Source organism: Mesoplodon bidens, assembly GCF_964165515.1.
Source record: "Mesoplodon bidens genome assembly, chromosome: 8".
Lineage (NCBI taxonomy): Eukaryota > Metazoa > Chordata > Mammalia > Artiodactyla > Ziphiidae > Mesoplodon > Mesoplodon bidens.
In genome coordinates, this window is record NC_138165.1 from 95,255,922 (window position 1) to 95,270,561 (window position 14,640).

The following is a 14,640-nucleotide window of genomic DNA, read 5'->3' on the forward strand; positions in this document are numbered from 1 at the left end:
ACACTACCAAATGTACAATAGCTAGCTAGTGGGAAGCAGCCGCATAGCCCAGGGAGATCAGCTCAGTGCTTTGTGACCACCTAGAGGGGTGGGATAGGGAGGGTGGGAGGGAGACGCAAGAGGGAGGAGATATGGGGATATATGTATATGCATAGCTGATTCACTTTGTTATAAATCAGAAACTAACACACCATTGTAAAGGAATTATACTCCAATAAAGATGAAAAAAAAATGGGGAAATAATCTGAATGAACATATCTTCAAAGAAAATATTGAAATGGCTAATATGCACATGAACAGATGTTAATACCATTGACCATCAGGAAAATGCAAATCAAATCCGTGATGAGATACCACTTCACACCCAGTAGGGTGGCAAGAAGCAAAAAGATAGATAATAACAAGTGCCAGTGAGGAACCTTTATACGCTGCTGGTGGGAATGTAAAAGGGTGCAGCTGCTGTGGAAAACAGTCTGGTACTTCATCAAAAGGTTAAACACAGAGTTACCATATAACCCAGCAATTCCACTGCTAAGTATACACACAAGAGAAATGAAAACCTACGTCCACACAAAAACCTCTACATGAATGCTGACAGCAGCATTATTCATAATAGCCAAACAGTGGAAACAGCCCAAATGTCCATCAACTGATGACTGGGTAAACAAAATGGGGTGTACCCACATGACGGAGTATTATTCATTAATAAAAAGAAACGAACTTCGGACACATGCCACAACATGGATGAACCTTGAAAACATGCTGAGTGAAAAAAGCCAGTCACAACAGACTGCATATTGTGTGATTCCGTTTACAGGAACCGTCCAGAATAACCAAATCCAAAGAGATAGAGAGTAAATTGGTAGTTGCCTAGGGCTGGGGGATGGGGGGTTAGAGGAAGGAATAGGTAGTAACCACTAGAGGTTATGGGTTTCTTTGGGAGGTATGATGAAAATGTTACAAAATTGACTGTAGGGATGGTCGCACAAGCCCATGAATATAACTAAACACTATTTTAAATGGGTGAATTATATCTCAATAAAGTTGTATTAACAAGTCACCAGGGTTTCCCTGGTGGCGCAGTGGTTGAGAGTCCGCCTGCCGATGCGGGGGGACACGGGTTCATGCCCCGGTCCGGGAAGATCCCACATGTCACGGAGTGGCTGGGCCCGTGAGCCATGGCCGCTGAGCCTGCACGTCCAGAGCCTGTGCTCCGCAACAGGAGAGGCCACAACAGTGAGAGGCCCGCGTACCGCAAATTAAAAAAAAAAAAAAAAAAGTTCAAACATACAAAAAATTCGAAAAAAAAATAGTACAATGAACACCCAGTCTCTCCACCTAGTCAATACTTTTTGACCTATTTTATCAACTCATTTTACTATTTTATACCACACACAAATATATACATAATGTGGTTTTGCTGAACCATTTGAAGCGAAGTTGCAGAATAGACCGATCACTTTTTATTATCCTATTTCCCTCACTCAATTATTTTGAAGCTATATTCATTTCCTAGGGCTGCTGTAACAAAGTATCACAAACTGGTTGACTTAACACAACAGAATTTGTTCTATTTCTGGAGACTTAGGAGTCTGAAATCCTGGTGTTGGCAGGGCCATGTTCCCTCTGAAACCTGTTGGGGAATCCTTCCTTGCCTCTTCCTAGCTTCGTGTGGTTTGCTGTCAATGTTTGACATTCCTTGACTTGTATATGCAATACCCTGATCCTCCATTTTCACATGGCACTGTCCCTGTGTCTCCATATCTTCTCCGCTCTATGCATGTCTGACTCTGTGACCAAATTTCCCCTTTTCATAAGGACACAGTCCTATTGGATGAGGGTCCACTAAAACGACCTCATCTTAACTTGATCATCGGCAAAGACCCTATTTCCAAATAACATCACATTGACAGGTACTGTGGGTTAGGATTTCAGTATCTTTTGGGGGACACAATTCAACTCCTAGTAGAAGCTGTAGACTCAAATTCTTTTAGTGGCTTTCTTAAAAAATACAGTATGTATTCTTGACTTCAAAGGACAGTATTAATTGATTCCTTCACTCTCTTCCTGGACATTACAAGAAACTTAGCACACTTTAACCAGTTTCCCTCTCCTGAGTTTGTGCTATTGTGGTCACACAGTTTAATCATATATATTTTAAATCCCACAAGCAATATTATTGTTTTATGTATCATATTGTTTTTTAAAACTTAAATGGTCATATTTATATAAAAATTAATTTTCGTATTGGTATCCGAAAATTTGGAAAGACACCAGTTAGCACAATTATTTTGATAGAATAGTTTATAAGCAGACATTGACTTTTCCTATTTTGATTTTTTTCAGTGATAATTGTTTCTTGGTAATTGTTAACAATTAAGTAACACCAGTGGCTGCTAAGTGAAGTGGATGATGCAGGGCTATGCTGAAGCCCGGACTGTGTTCTTCTTTTGGCAGTGCCTGGGAAAGATGGGGAGGGACTGGGAGAGGGAAACAGCCTGGGCTGCCCAGGGCGGCTCTGGGGGCATCTAACGCTGAGCACCCAGACTTCAGAGGGCTGAGCTGGGCTCTGAACTACTCTGGGATGGGAAGGACCGGGGATGGCAGAAGAAGTGACCTTTCCATAGTGAACCTACCATCTCCACCCACTCAGGCATGAGCTTAAAAAAGAGAAAAGAGATTTGAAATCAGGCCTCCATCAGTTCCCAGGATTTGCAGCCTCCTCTACCTGTACCCCAACTTCCCCGTCTGCTCTGGTTCCAGAGGTTTAAGCCGGCTGAACGCCCACGCCTCCAATCTCCAAAGCAGCACAACAGAATGAGTTTGAGTGAAAAATCCACTTTAATAATCCAGCTTCAGCTCAGCGGAGAACTTCCCCTCTCAAGTGCAAGAGAAGTCTTTCCAAGAGGCCTCAATCCACTAGGAGGTTACGGCTCAGAGAAGGGAAAAGCTCAAAGAAGCCCTAAAATAGTAGGCAACATGGAATTTGAGATTAGTGGAGACCAGATGGGGGTGCCCCACTGCTCACCATCCACCAACATGGCCCCAGCTAGAGAGGAAGGCATAGTTGCCTCACGCACACTTGACAACTGCCCCAGGCTTCCCATCCCTGATCCCCTCTCTGACAGTTCATTATCCTCTGGGGGCTGATCAGGGCCCCTGTGCCTTGAGAAGAATGGGGACCCTTCTTTTCCTACGGGGTAGCACCAAGACAACCAGCCCCATGGCGTAGGCCAGCCACTTAGTGACGGTGATGTTGCCCCAGCAACCAATCCAGGCACTAGATGGGGAAGGAGCCCAGTTGCCACGGTGACAGGTGGGGTGGGAGTCACCTTGAAGAGAGTGAGGGTCTGGAGTACTCCTGTGGTGCAGGCTGTCTCCCGGATGGAGTGCATGGCCAGTTGGGGGCTGCCTAAATCCAGCACCCGCAGCCCCAGCCGAGAAGCCAAGATAGGTCCAATGGTGGTCCCGCAGGGAGAGTCATTCCGGACCATGAGATCCTGGGGAGAGGAGGAGAGGTTCATGAGCAACGTGAGGTGTGTGTTTATTAAGGCCCAGGAGGAAGTCACCTTAGAACTGCAGGGCTGAAAGGGGTCTGCTACATCGTCCACTTCGACCTCCTCGGAGGGTGAATGTGACCAGCATAAAATCACAAAGCCGACACTAAATGGCAGGCCCAAAGGACAGTGGATTCTGAACTGGTCCCATTCTCTGCATCTGCATTACCACCACCCTAGTCCAGCTACCATCATATTGCCTCCCATGTAATCCATTCCCCACATGGTGGGCAGAGGGATTTTAAAAATATGTGTATCCTTTATGTCACCTTAACATGCACCCCTCCCTACCCACACACAAAGAAAAATCACTCAGTAATCTTAGTGGTTTTAAAAATATGGCTATTGGCATTTTTAAACTATTTTATTTGTATTCTGGTAAAAAAGTAAATAAGAAAATCACAATATGATGTTAGACATCAAGATTTTCCCCATAAGGGAAAAGAGAATTACAAAACCAAATAAAGTAAGTAATAACTATTCTTTCTTAAAAAATGAGGGGCTTCCCTGGTGGTGCAGTGGTTGAGAATCTGCCTGCTAATGCAGGGGACACGGGTTCGAGCCCTGGGCTGGGAAGATCCCACATGCCACGGAGCAACTAGGCCCGTGAGCCACAACTACTGAGCCTGTGTGTCTGGAGCCTGTGCTCCGCAACAAGAGAGGCCGCGATAGTGAGAGGCCCGCACACTGCAATGAAGAGTGGCCCCCGCTCGCCGCAACTAGAGAAAGCCCTCGCACAGAAACGAAGACCCAACACAGCCAAAAATAAATAAATTAATTTAAAAAATGAGAATCACAGTATTAACTCATGTTTTTTAAAATACATATATTTTTTCCTAGCCATGTCCATAGAAATGGCTCCAAAGCATTTCCCCGCCCCCAATAACAATGAACACTCATGATGCCAGACTTCGGTCTCTAACATCAGTATCCATCAAAAGCTACCAAGTCTGGGGAGAGAAATGAACAAGATGAGCCTGCAATTTCTTATTGTGCCAAAAAGCAAGACAACTTTCCAGAGTCATGACAAAGGCCACAGGAGTTATGTTGAAAGGGCTCCCACTGGTCAAAGTCATGACAATTTGAGCGTGAAATAACATGATTACAGTGGACCAGATTCACACTGAACCAACGAAACTGAACCAATGAAAATCTATGATTCTTCATAATGATCATCAAAAAAGGAAAAGAAAAAAAAATCCTCGTATTTGCCAGCATTTGAGGCAGCCATTAAAACACCTCACCTTGAAAAGTGGTTATTTAAGGGAAAGAATAACATTTGTCCTGTCTTTCCAGGAGGAACCATACTTCACAATAACCAAATGGCCCTCTTGATGGGGGAAAGTTCTACTTCACAGAAGAATGACAGCTAATAAACGTTAAAGGGATAAAAGAATGGGGGGGGGCATTTTTCAGTAAACTCTAATGAAATTATGGATTTAGGCAAAGATTATCAACTGGTTTTAAAACCAGACACCTTTCTGGTTGATGGGGAACTCATCACTTGTACAGGTTTACTATCCAATCAAAAGAGGAAAACCTCCAGATGGTGGAGAGATTTTGAGGGCACCCCCCCAAATCCGGTGATCAATCTTATTATCACTAAGAGTGAATCACCCAGATAATATGTGGATGACACAACATGAAGAACACACCAGTCACGATGTCTTCTAGCCAAAAATGTTTAACTTGAATCCACCTACCCTTTAGATATGAATTCTAGATTATAGGAGATACAGGGGCTAGAGGCACAAGCTCAATGACGCCAAGAGGAAGCAAATCCAGGAAGGAAATTATAAGGGATGACCAGCCTGGTTTCTTCAACAAGTCACTGTTATTTAAAGAAAAAGAAAAAAAGAAAAAGGAGGCGGTGCAGCTGTGCTAGATTAGCAACCAGATATAACTTGTGTTCCTGAACTGTAAACTAAAGTGGGACAAACAACTGTAAAGAATGTTTTGGGGAAAACTGGGGAGAATTGAAAATGATCTGTACATTAAATGAGATATATATTTACTGAAACAAAAATTCACTGAAATGGAAAGGTGGAGAATACTGAGTGAAAAAATAAAGCAAAAGATATATCTAAAATGATTTTTTTTTTTTTTTTTTTTGCGGTACGCGGGCGTCTCACTGTTGTGGCTTCTCCCGTTGCAGAACACAGGCTCCAGACACGCAGGCCCAGCGGCCATGGCTCACGGGCCCAGCCGCTCTGCGGCATGTGGGATCTTCCCGGACCGGGGCACGAATCTGTGTCCCCTGCATCAGCAGGCGGACTCTCAACCACTGTGCCACCAGAGAAGCCCAAATTGATTTCATTTTTTAAAAAATGTGTGTTAAGTATATACATAGAAAAAAGTCTGGAAGAATATACACAAATCTCTGGGGATTGTTTTATTTTCTCATTTCCATTTATATTTTCTAAAGTATACATGTCCTGCTTCTGCTGTAAGCCATTAAAGAAAAATCCCCTAACATCTTCCTACTGCCTTAGAAGAAAATCTAAACACCCTTCCACAGCCTAGGAGGCCCTGCATGACTGGCCTGGGCAGGCTTCTCCCCCGTCTCCCTGCTGCTCTCACCCTGGCTCCACCACCCTGGCTCTGGCTCCTCCTCGTAGACCAAGCTCACTCCTGTGCCCCTGGGAGCCTCTGCCCTTGTTCCCTCTGGCAGGGATGCTATTCGCTCCTAGCTGCCTTGTTCTCAATACTTAGGTCTCAGCTCAAGTGTCACCTCCTCAGAGAGGCCTTCCTGAGAATGGAACAACTCAGCTCTACAAGGGGGGCATGGCCCTGTGCAGCAGAGAACACCCCAGGCTGGGGATCATTGCAGGGTCCTAGTCCTGACTCACCAGGACCCACCTGCTATGTGTGTCACTGGACCACCTGAGCCCCAATCCCTGATATATGTGTTATCCTAACATGTGTATTATATATTGCTTATCTCCCTCTCTCGTTCTCTTCGACTAGGTGTGCCACTGACGATGAGTTCCAGGTTTCTCGGCCCTGAACTTCTCTAATGGAAGCCGCCACGGTGTGTAAGAGAGACACAGAGGAGCTGGGGGTGCTGGGTAGGGAAAAGGCAGGACTAACCCACTATGTGCCATGAGCGCACTGTACCTTGAATTCCATTTTACAGGTGTGGAAACTGGAAATCAAGGCGTATTAGGAGATGAGCCCAAGGTCACAGACCAGCACCACGGGAGAACCAGCACCGATCCCAGCTCTGCCTATATCCAAACCCCAACGCTCCTCACTCTACTGGGACACCCCCCCACTAAAGACTATCTACAAGGCTTCCCTCATTGGGGAGCCATCTGCTTGTGCCCCCCTCCACTCCCTCCATCACCCCTTCCCAGGTAGGGCCCACCCTCACCTGCAGGGGCACCCCGACATTCCTGGCCACCTCTCGGATCAGGGCCTCTGAAACCGCATTTGAGGCGTAGCGTTGCTTGCTGTTCACCTTGATCACAGGGCCCTGGGGAGAGCAAAACCAGGAGTCAAGAGTGAGGCAGTGATGGATGAGAGGCCCAGAGGGAACAAGATTAGGGCCCGGAACCAGCCAGGCCTCCAAGTCCCCAAGGAGAAGCAGGAGCTCCTCACCTTGTGGAATAAGGGCCGGTGGTTCTCCTCATGCTTGTCCCTGTAAGAGACAGAGAAGGGACGGGGATGGCAAACAGGAGCTGCGCCTGTCAACACCCACCACTCTCCCACAGCAGACATCACTAATGGATCACAGCATTCTTTCCCACCCAGCCTGGCAGGACCTGAGAATCACGCTAAACACAGTGCTCCAGGCAGCCTCCAGCTACAGATGGAGATAGATTTGCAGATAGAACCTATCTGGATTGGTTAGGCACCCATGACTTTGACCCAGCTGAGCCTTGGAGCAGTCAAAATGAAGTCCCCTCTGAACCTCCTGGCAGAATGAGGAGGAAGGGGAAGGGGAGAGGCCGAGGCCCAGGCCCAGGGCTGAGCCCAAAGGCAGGTCACGCTCGGGTCTCCGGCTGTGTGAGGACTGCGTGCCTGGCACGGGAGACTCACAGGTAGTTGGGGTGCACAGCGTGGGCCATGTCTGCGCTGATCATGTAGGACTTGGGGATGGCTTCCTCAAAGGCCGTCAGGCACTGGGGTGAGGCCGAGATCCGCCGCAGCACCAGCTCCGTCAGCAGTGACTGTGCACCCTGTGCGCTCTCCGACCCCACCTGGTGATAGCAGAGGCCTGGCTCTAGGGGTCCGGGCTCGGGGGCTGGAGCTGGAGGCCAGGCAGAGGGGCCCACTACCCAGACTGGCCCAGGACCCCACTGAGTCAGTGGGTGGGGAATGTGGGCTGTTATCAGCAACTTCCCAACCCTGTGCCACCAAAAAGCTGATGGTGAGCTGGGGCCAAACTGATCCTCGGCCATCTCCGGGGCTGAAATAGCACTTTCCAGTCTACTTCCCTTCTTGGCTCCCTTCCTTCTCCCCTGACCCTCACATCTGGGGCTCAGCACAGGTGCCCCACCTAACTGGTCAATCTTCTTTCATGCATGTGACAGGGGCTGCTAACTGTCCATGATCCTTTCTATAACAGAACACCCGAGTTGTAGCTGAGCATTAGACCGCCCAGCTAGAGATGACATTCCCAGCTTCCCTTGTAGCTAAACATGGCTATGCCAAGTTCCAGGGAATGCAGGCAGTGATGAATGCCACCTGTGGGTCATGCCCTTAAAAGGATGGGTGGACACTGCCCCTTTGACCTTTTCTTCCTTCCTAACTCAGTACAGACACGGTAGCAGAAGCTGGACAGCCGCCCCGGACCCTGAGATGGACACCATGTGTTTGGGGTGTCCTGAACTGCTAACTCTGACCTGTGCGGTTACCTGGAGAGAACTGTGCAGCTGTGCAGCCTCTTCCACGGCATCTAAGCCTGCATCCTAACCCAAGCACACAAGGAGAGGACCCAGCCTGGGCTGAGTCCTGGGGCCACCAGGGTGAAAGGGCAGGGTCCCTGTTCTCGAGTAGCTCACCACACGGCACACAGAGAGACGTGGGAGGTGTGGTCACGCTAAAAGCAGATACGTGCTGATCCAGAGGGGACAGTGAGCGCTGAGGAAGCACAGGCAGCGTCCCACCTGTCTTTGCAGCCTCCAGAATAGCCCTGGCTCGCCGTGGCTGCTGGACACAGCTGGCTACAGAAGACTCCCCAGAGGAGACCCTCCCCAGACCCCTTCACGTACCTCTTCGTTGTCGTACAGGGCAATCATGCGCACGTGGGGATCCGCGGCCAGGGAGGCAGGGGCTGCGCAGGAATCGATCAAGGCCTAGTTTGGGGAGAGAACCAGAGAATCATCCTCCCCGCTCCTCCTTCCATAACTCAGCCCACCAGCACCTCGGGGGTTCACACTCGCCCGCCTGCTTCCCACCGTCATGGCTGGAGTGAAGCGGGCTCAGGCTATCACTGGCCTGCATCTCACAGGGCGCTGCCTGGTGAGAAGACATGCAGGGCCCTTTACAATGGGATGGAGAAACCCCTCTCTGAGTGTTCTCCCACACACAAAGGCAGGAGGATGTGTAAGACAGAGGGGAAGGGCTGAGAATCCTGGAAAGTCAGAAGGACCACACAGATCGTGTAAACTAATTGGCCTCAGTGAAGAGACTGAGGTCCAAAGGGGAGTCTGTGACTCCGTCAAGGTGACATGACTGGCTGGCTGGCTGCATAAGTGGATATGGGTCCCACGCCTGGTTCTGGTCTCAATTACAGCCCAAAGTGTTTCTCCAGGAACAGGATGGGGCACAAAGGAGAACATGAATAGGACAGAGGGAGGAACAGGGATGAGGCGTGAGAAAGCGAGGGAAGTAACCAGGGTAGAAAGATGGTAGGGAAGATCAAGGTGCCCAGGAGGAAGAGAGACCACACCACTGAGATCCCAAGGCTCAAAGACGGCTGGATGGGCTTCAGCCAGGGCTTGGCTGGGCTTCAGCCAGGGCTTGGCTGGGAAGGCGAACAGGGAGCAGAGACAGAGGATGATATGGCCGTAGGGGATTCGAGAGCCTTTCCTATGAGGCAGAGATTAACTTAAAGGAGAAGCAACAGGAGCAGGGTTAGGACAAGACACCGTGATGCCCTAAACAACCTCTCAGCCTTCCCCCTACCTCAGCCCCTGGCCCCAGCCCGGTGCAAGGAGGGGACCAAGAGGAGTAATGCTGACGCTGCAGCATTTAGGCCCCTCTCCATGGTCCACCCTGCACCAGGGGCCTTCTTATGACCCATAGAGCATGAGGCGGTCCCCCCGCCCCAGTGCTCCTGGGGGTGTCCCGGCTCCTCACCTGCAGGGCACAGAAGCAGCTGTGCAGATTATCCAGCCGAGGGGCAAAGATGAACTCCTCATAGGCACCACCCAGGACCTAGAAAGACAGAACAGTCATCCTGACCTTCATCCCCGCCCCCGGACTCACCCTCTTCTCCCAGCCCCTAAGGGCCTGTGCTTGAGCGAGTCTCCCTGGTTCCTTGTGCAACCTCTCCCAGCCCCTGGCCTAGAGCAAGCATTAGGAGCCGCTGTGCAGAGCTGAGCAGAGAATGGAGAAGCGACGGGCTGGAGCTGAGGGATGGGAGGGTGGAGGCCCATAGTTCGTGACCAGTTCCTGTGGGACAGGAAAAGGGAGGGACTGAACAAGAAAAGAAGAAGGAAAACTAAGGAAATAAGCAGAGGAGACCAGATGAGAAACAGAAACAGCGCATGTTCAAACAAGGCCGAGCGTCCAAAGACACAGCAATGTCCTACTGTCGGCAACTGGGAGAGACACAGGGACAGGCTCCAGGAAGAAGAGGGCCACATCCAGGCCTCTTGTCCTTAGAGGTTTGGAGCCAGCACAGGTCAAAGTGGACAGGGACCCCTGTAGCAGAAACTCCTGGGGAATCTGTGGAAAGCTGATGCCCAAACCTCACCCTACACAGTCAAGTAGGCAAGTCTGAAGTGGGAAACCTGCCCTTTTTGAGACCCACTGCCCTGGAAGCAGAGCGGGGTGGTGTCTACTGGAAAAACAGGGGTGAGAGTAACTGGGGGCCTGGCAGAGGTGACGAGCGCTTGAGGGGACATGCTGGGATCCCAGAGGTCCCCACCCACGAGTTCCTGCAGCTGCTCCTCACCGCAGGCTGAGTGTCTGCAAGACACAGCTCCATCTCCAAGATGTCCTCGGAGCTCAGCCCCAGATGGGCACAGAGGAGGGACATGAGCACTGAGTGGTGCCGGTCATCCTGCAGGGCAGAAGGATGCTGGGAGGAGGGTCCGCTCCTCCCTCTCTCCCCTTCTCAGAGGACCAGCCTCCTCCCCCCTGCTCACCCCTTCCCATGAGCAGGAGGCTCTTACTACAGCACTGAGAGGGCCTGGCTCAGGAGTCCCCTTCTCCAGCTCCTCCTGGACTGCCGTAGCAAGAATGGGAACCCTGTGGGGAGACACGTGAGGGGGTGTGTGTGGGGGGGACCGGAGGACACAGCAGGGCGTGACACCCCGGGGCTCAGGCATCCCCTGATGGGGACCTGCCTTGGTCCTTCAACTCCCAGCTCGCTCCCCACATGGCAGAGCTGTCAGGGCCCTTGGACATCAGCTGGGTCCCAAGAGTAGAGCCTGACAGTGGCCACCGTTAGGTAGTGGTCTCCCAGGTCCCAGCGGGGCCCCTTCCATCACCTGGTGCCACACCCTACCCCTCCCAGTCACCACAGCCTCCACTCCAGTCTCACAAGTGCATCTCCAGGTTGGGCCCAAAGTTCTCATTGACATTTCGCTGCAGATGGATGGCCAGGTGCGGGATGCGAAGAATGGGCTGGTCCACGTGCACCAGCCGCTGCTCCAGCCGGCCTGAGGTAGGGCACTGTGGCCAAACACGTGGGTCAGCCCAGGGTGCCCTCCCCCAACTGCGGTTGGTTAAATCCCCCACTTCACCCAGACTAACCAAGGTGGTCCTCTGACCTGGACTGCCCCTACCCCCCTTCCCCGGGGTGCTCTCCACAGGTTCCCTGGAGGAAAGTGACAGTCAATCTTCAGGCAGCTGAAGCTGAGAGCCTCCCAGATCCAACCCCAGTCCCCACCTTGACAATGACACGTCCAGCCACGGTCAGGTCACGGTCAAACCAGGTGCTCCAGATTCCACCACCATAGGTCTCCACACCAACCTGCTGGAAGCCCACCTGGCTGCGGCGAGACCGCCGTTTCACCTGGGTGGGATGATGGGGAATAAGAATTCAGCGAAGGCCACCTGACACGATTGGAGATGAGACATACAGTTGACAAGCTAAGTGACAGAGAAGGGCCCCAAGTGTGGAGGAAGTGGGTGACAAGTCTTCCTCCCTGCTCACCCCGTGATGCCTCCCCTCCCCAGCACAGCCCCAGTTCCTTACCCGAAGGCAGGGGCTGTCCGTGTGGGCCCCAATGAGGCTGAAACCGTTGCCAGGAACATACTGGCCACCCACAGCAAATGCGATGATGGTAGAGGAGTTCCTGGTCAGGAAGTACTGGGGTGGCGGTTTTGAGTTGGATTAGCCAGCCAGCTGGCGCAGGACTTCGAGCCCCAGCCTAGGTTCCTGCCTCTCCCACCCCACCCTAGTACCTTGCTCTCGGGCTTGATATCCCAGCTCTCCGTCTCCTTGAGTTCATGGAAGCCAGCCTGGAGGAGGCGGTTGCGGCACTCGGCCACAGCTGTAGGGAAAGAATCCTCTCACAGCGATGGAAGCCGGTAGGAGGCACACCGGCCCCCACCTGCCTCGGCTGCCCTGGTCACTCACCGTGGAAAGGAGAGGGGCTCCGGTTCACGAACTTGAGGAGTTCCCGGGCCGCTGCTTGCACCGCCTCCTTGCGGGCCCTGCCGCTCATGGCCACCTAGCGGAGGGGGCGCTCAGATTCCTACGAGGTCTAGGACCCCTGATCTATCTAAGCTTCGGGAACTCTCCCAGCTTATCCCCACGAAGTGACCGCTTCAAGGCTCAGACCTCTGCTTCCGCCCCTTTCCCCACCGAGGGACGCAAATGCCGGGCCTCCAGCCAACCAACCAACCCCCAAAGTACCACAACCCTCGCTGCGCTCCCCGCCCAGCTCGTCCCAGACGGCGCGCCCCCGAATCCGAGCTTTAGCCCAGCCCCCCAAGTCCCGCCCCAAGTGCCCGACCAGCTGGAAATCCCGGTCAGTTCCCAAACTCCGAGCTCGCAATTGGGCCCCTAACTCTGGGCCGGCCTGTACTAAGCGCGCGATCCCATTCTGGAACCAAAGCCCTGTTCTCTAGGGAACACCCCACCTCGGTGTCTCGCAGGCCACCCTTTAACAACCCCAGGAAGGTAAGGTCACCCGGGGTCGGACTTTCGGTTTCGTTTAGCGTCGGGCGGAACCCCCACGTCAGCAAGCGCGCTTCTGAGCTTGGGCCCGAGCGGGCGCCTGGCCGGCTCTGCGATCGAAGTTCGTGCGGGGCGAGCGGTGGCCACCTACCTGCACGGCCTTACGCGTGGGCCTGAGTCCGCTCGCACGGCCCGCCCCCACTCCCGCCGCCCTCCCCGTCCCGCCCCGCCCGCCCCACCGCCTCCACGGTGGTAGCGGGCGCCCTCTGCCTACCGGGAGGTGCTAGGACAGCCGGGAACCGCCAGCCCCCCCCCTCCCCCGGGTCAGGGAGTCCAGGTAAAAACGTCCCTGCTAGCTCACCTGGGCCGACGGGTGCTGTACAAAGTGCTCTCTCTCTCCACAGGCGCACTGGTGATAATAAAAGCAACGTGGGGCTTCCCTGGTGGCACAGTGGTTGGGAGTCTGCCTGCCGATGCAGGGGACGCGGGTTCGTGCCCCGGTAAGGGAAGATCCCACATGCCGTGGAGCGGCTGGGCCCGTGAGCCATAGCCGCTGAGCCTGCGCGTCCGGAGCCTGTCCTCTGCAATGGGAGGGGCCACAGCAGTAAGAGGCCCGCGTACTGCAAAAAAAAAAAAAAGCAACGTGGCTAATGTTCATGGAGGGTTCACAGTAAGTTTTAGCTTTATGATAAAGCTTAATGTGCTAGCTTGTTTAATCTTCACCACTGCCCTATCAACTTTATATCTTTACTGTCCCCATTTTATACGTGACCAAACCGAAATACAGAGACGAGTAACCTGTCCAAGGTGGTAAGTGGCAGAGGTGGGGTTTGGACTCAATTAATTTAATTCCCGGGGCCTGGAATAACCCACTTTCAGACCTTTACTGGGCTTTTTTCTTGGTAAATGTTACGTTACACGGGAGGTCCCTAAGCAACAGAGAAATTAATGACTTGTCCAAGATCACATAGCTGTTTGGATACATCTGGAATTTGACTCTGACATCTGTACTCTTTGCCCTTCTTAAAACGACAGAAAAAGACAAACTCCATATGTTCTTGGAGGCAATTCCCATATTCCTGTGTCAAGAGTGGTAAGTAGCAATTTAAAAAACCCAGGCAGGGACTTTCCTGGTGGCACAGTGGTTAAGAATCCACCCGCCAATGAAGGGGACATGGGGTTGAGCCCTGGTCTGGGAAGATCCCACATGCCACGGAGCAACTAAGCCCCTGTGCCACAACTACTGAGCCCACGCGCTACAACTACTGAAGCCCGCACGCAGCAATGAAGACCCCACACAGCCAAAAATAAATTAATGAATAAATAAATTTTAAATAAATAAATAAATAAGTAAAACCCCAGACACACACCAGTCAGAAAGGCCATCATCAAAAAATCTACAAACGATAAATGCTGGAGAGGGTGTGGAGAAAAGGGAACCCTCCTACATTGTTGGTGGGAATGTAAACTGGTACAGCCACTATGGAAAACAGCATGGAGTTTCCTTAAAAAAACTAAAAATGGAGCTACCATATGATCCAGCAATCCCACTCCTGGGCATATATCCGGAGAAAACCATAATGCGAAAAGATACATGCACCCCAGTGTTCATCACAGCACTATTTACAACAGCCAGGACATGGAAGCAACCTAAATGACCATCGATGGAGGAATGGATAAAGAAGATGTGGCACATATATACAATGGAATATTACTCAGCCATAAAAAGAACCAAATAATGCCACTTGCAGCGACATGGATGGACCTAGAAATTGTCATACT

General features: G+C 51.7%; 1 protein-coding gene across 3 annotated transcripts; it reads right to left on the bottom strand.

Moving 5' to 3' along the window:
• Positions 1–2,822: 2,822 nt before the first annotated feature.
• DNPEP (aspartyl aminopeptidase) lies at positions 2,823–13,063 on the bottom strand. Of its 3 annotated transcripts, none has more exons than XM_081242455.1 (15): positions 13,010–13,063; positions 12,316–12,409; positions 12,141–12,229; positions 11,932–12,045; positions 11,623–11,748; positions 11,275–11,405; positions 10,904–10,979; positions 10,684–10,791; positions 9,864–9,941; positions 8,774–8,857; positions 7,599–7,759; positions 7,158–7,197; positions 6,931–7,032; positions 3,333–3,500; positions 2,823–2,962 (listed from the first exon to the last, which is right to left on the bottom strand). In XM_081242455.1, exons 2-15 carry the CDS (start codon positions 12,401–12,403, stop codon positions 2,912–2,914), a joined length of 1,416 nt encoding a protein of 471 aa, XP_081098581.1. In that variant the 5' UTR covers positions 12,404–12,409; positions 13,010–13,063; the 3' UTR covers positions 2,823–2,911. The 3 variants fall into 3 exon arrangements, with proteins under 3 accessions (XP_081098581.1, XP_081098582.1, XP_081098583.1); XM_081242456.1 differs by lacking the exon at positions 13,010–13,063 and adding an exon at positions 12,872–12,984; XM_081242457.1 differs by lacking the exon at positions 13,010–13,063 and adding an exon at positions 12,822–12,841.
• Positions 13,064–14,640: the final 1,577 nt, after the last annotated feature.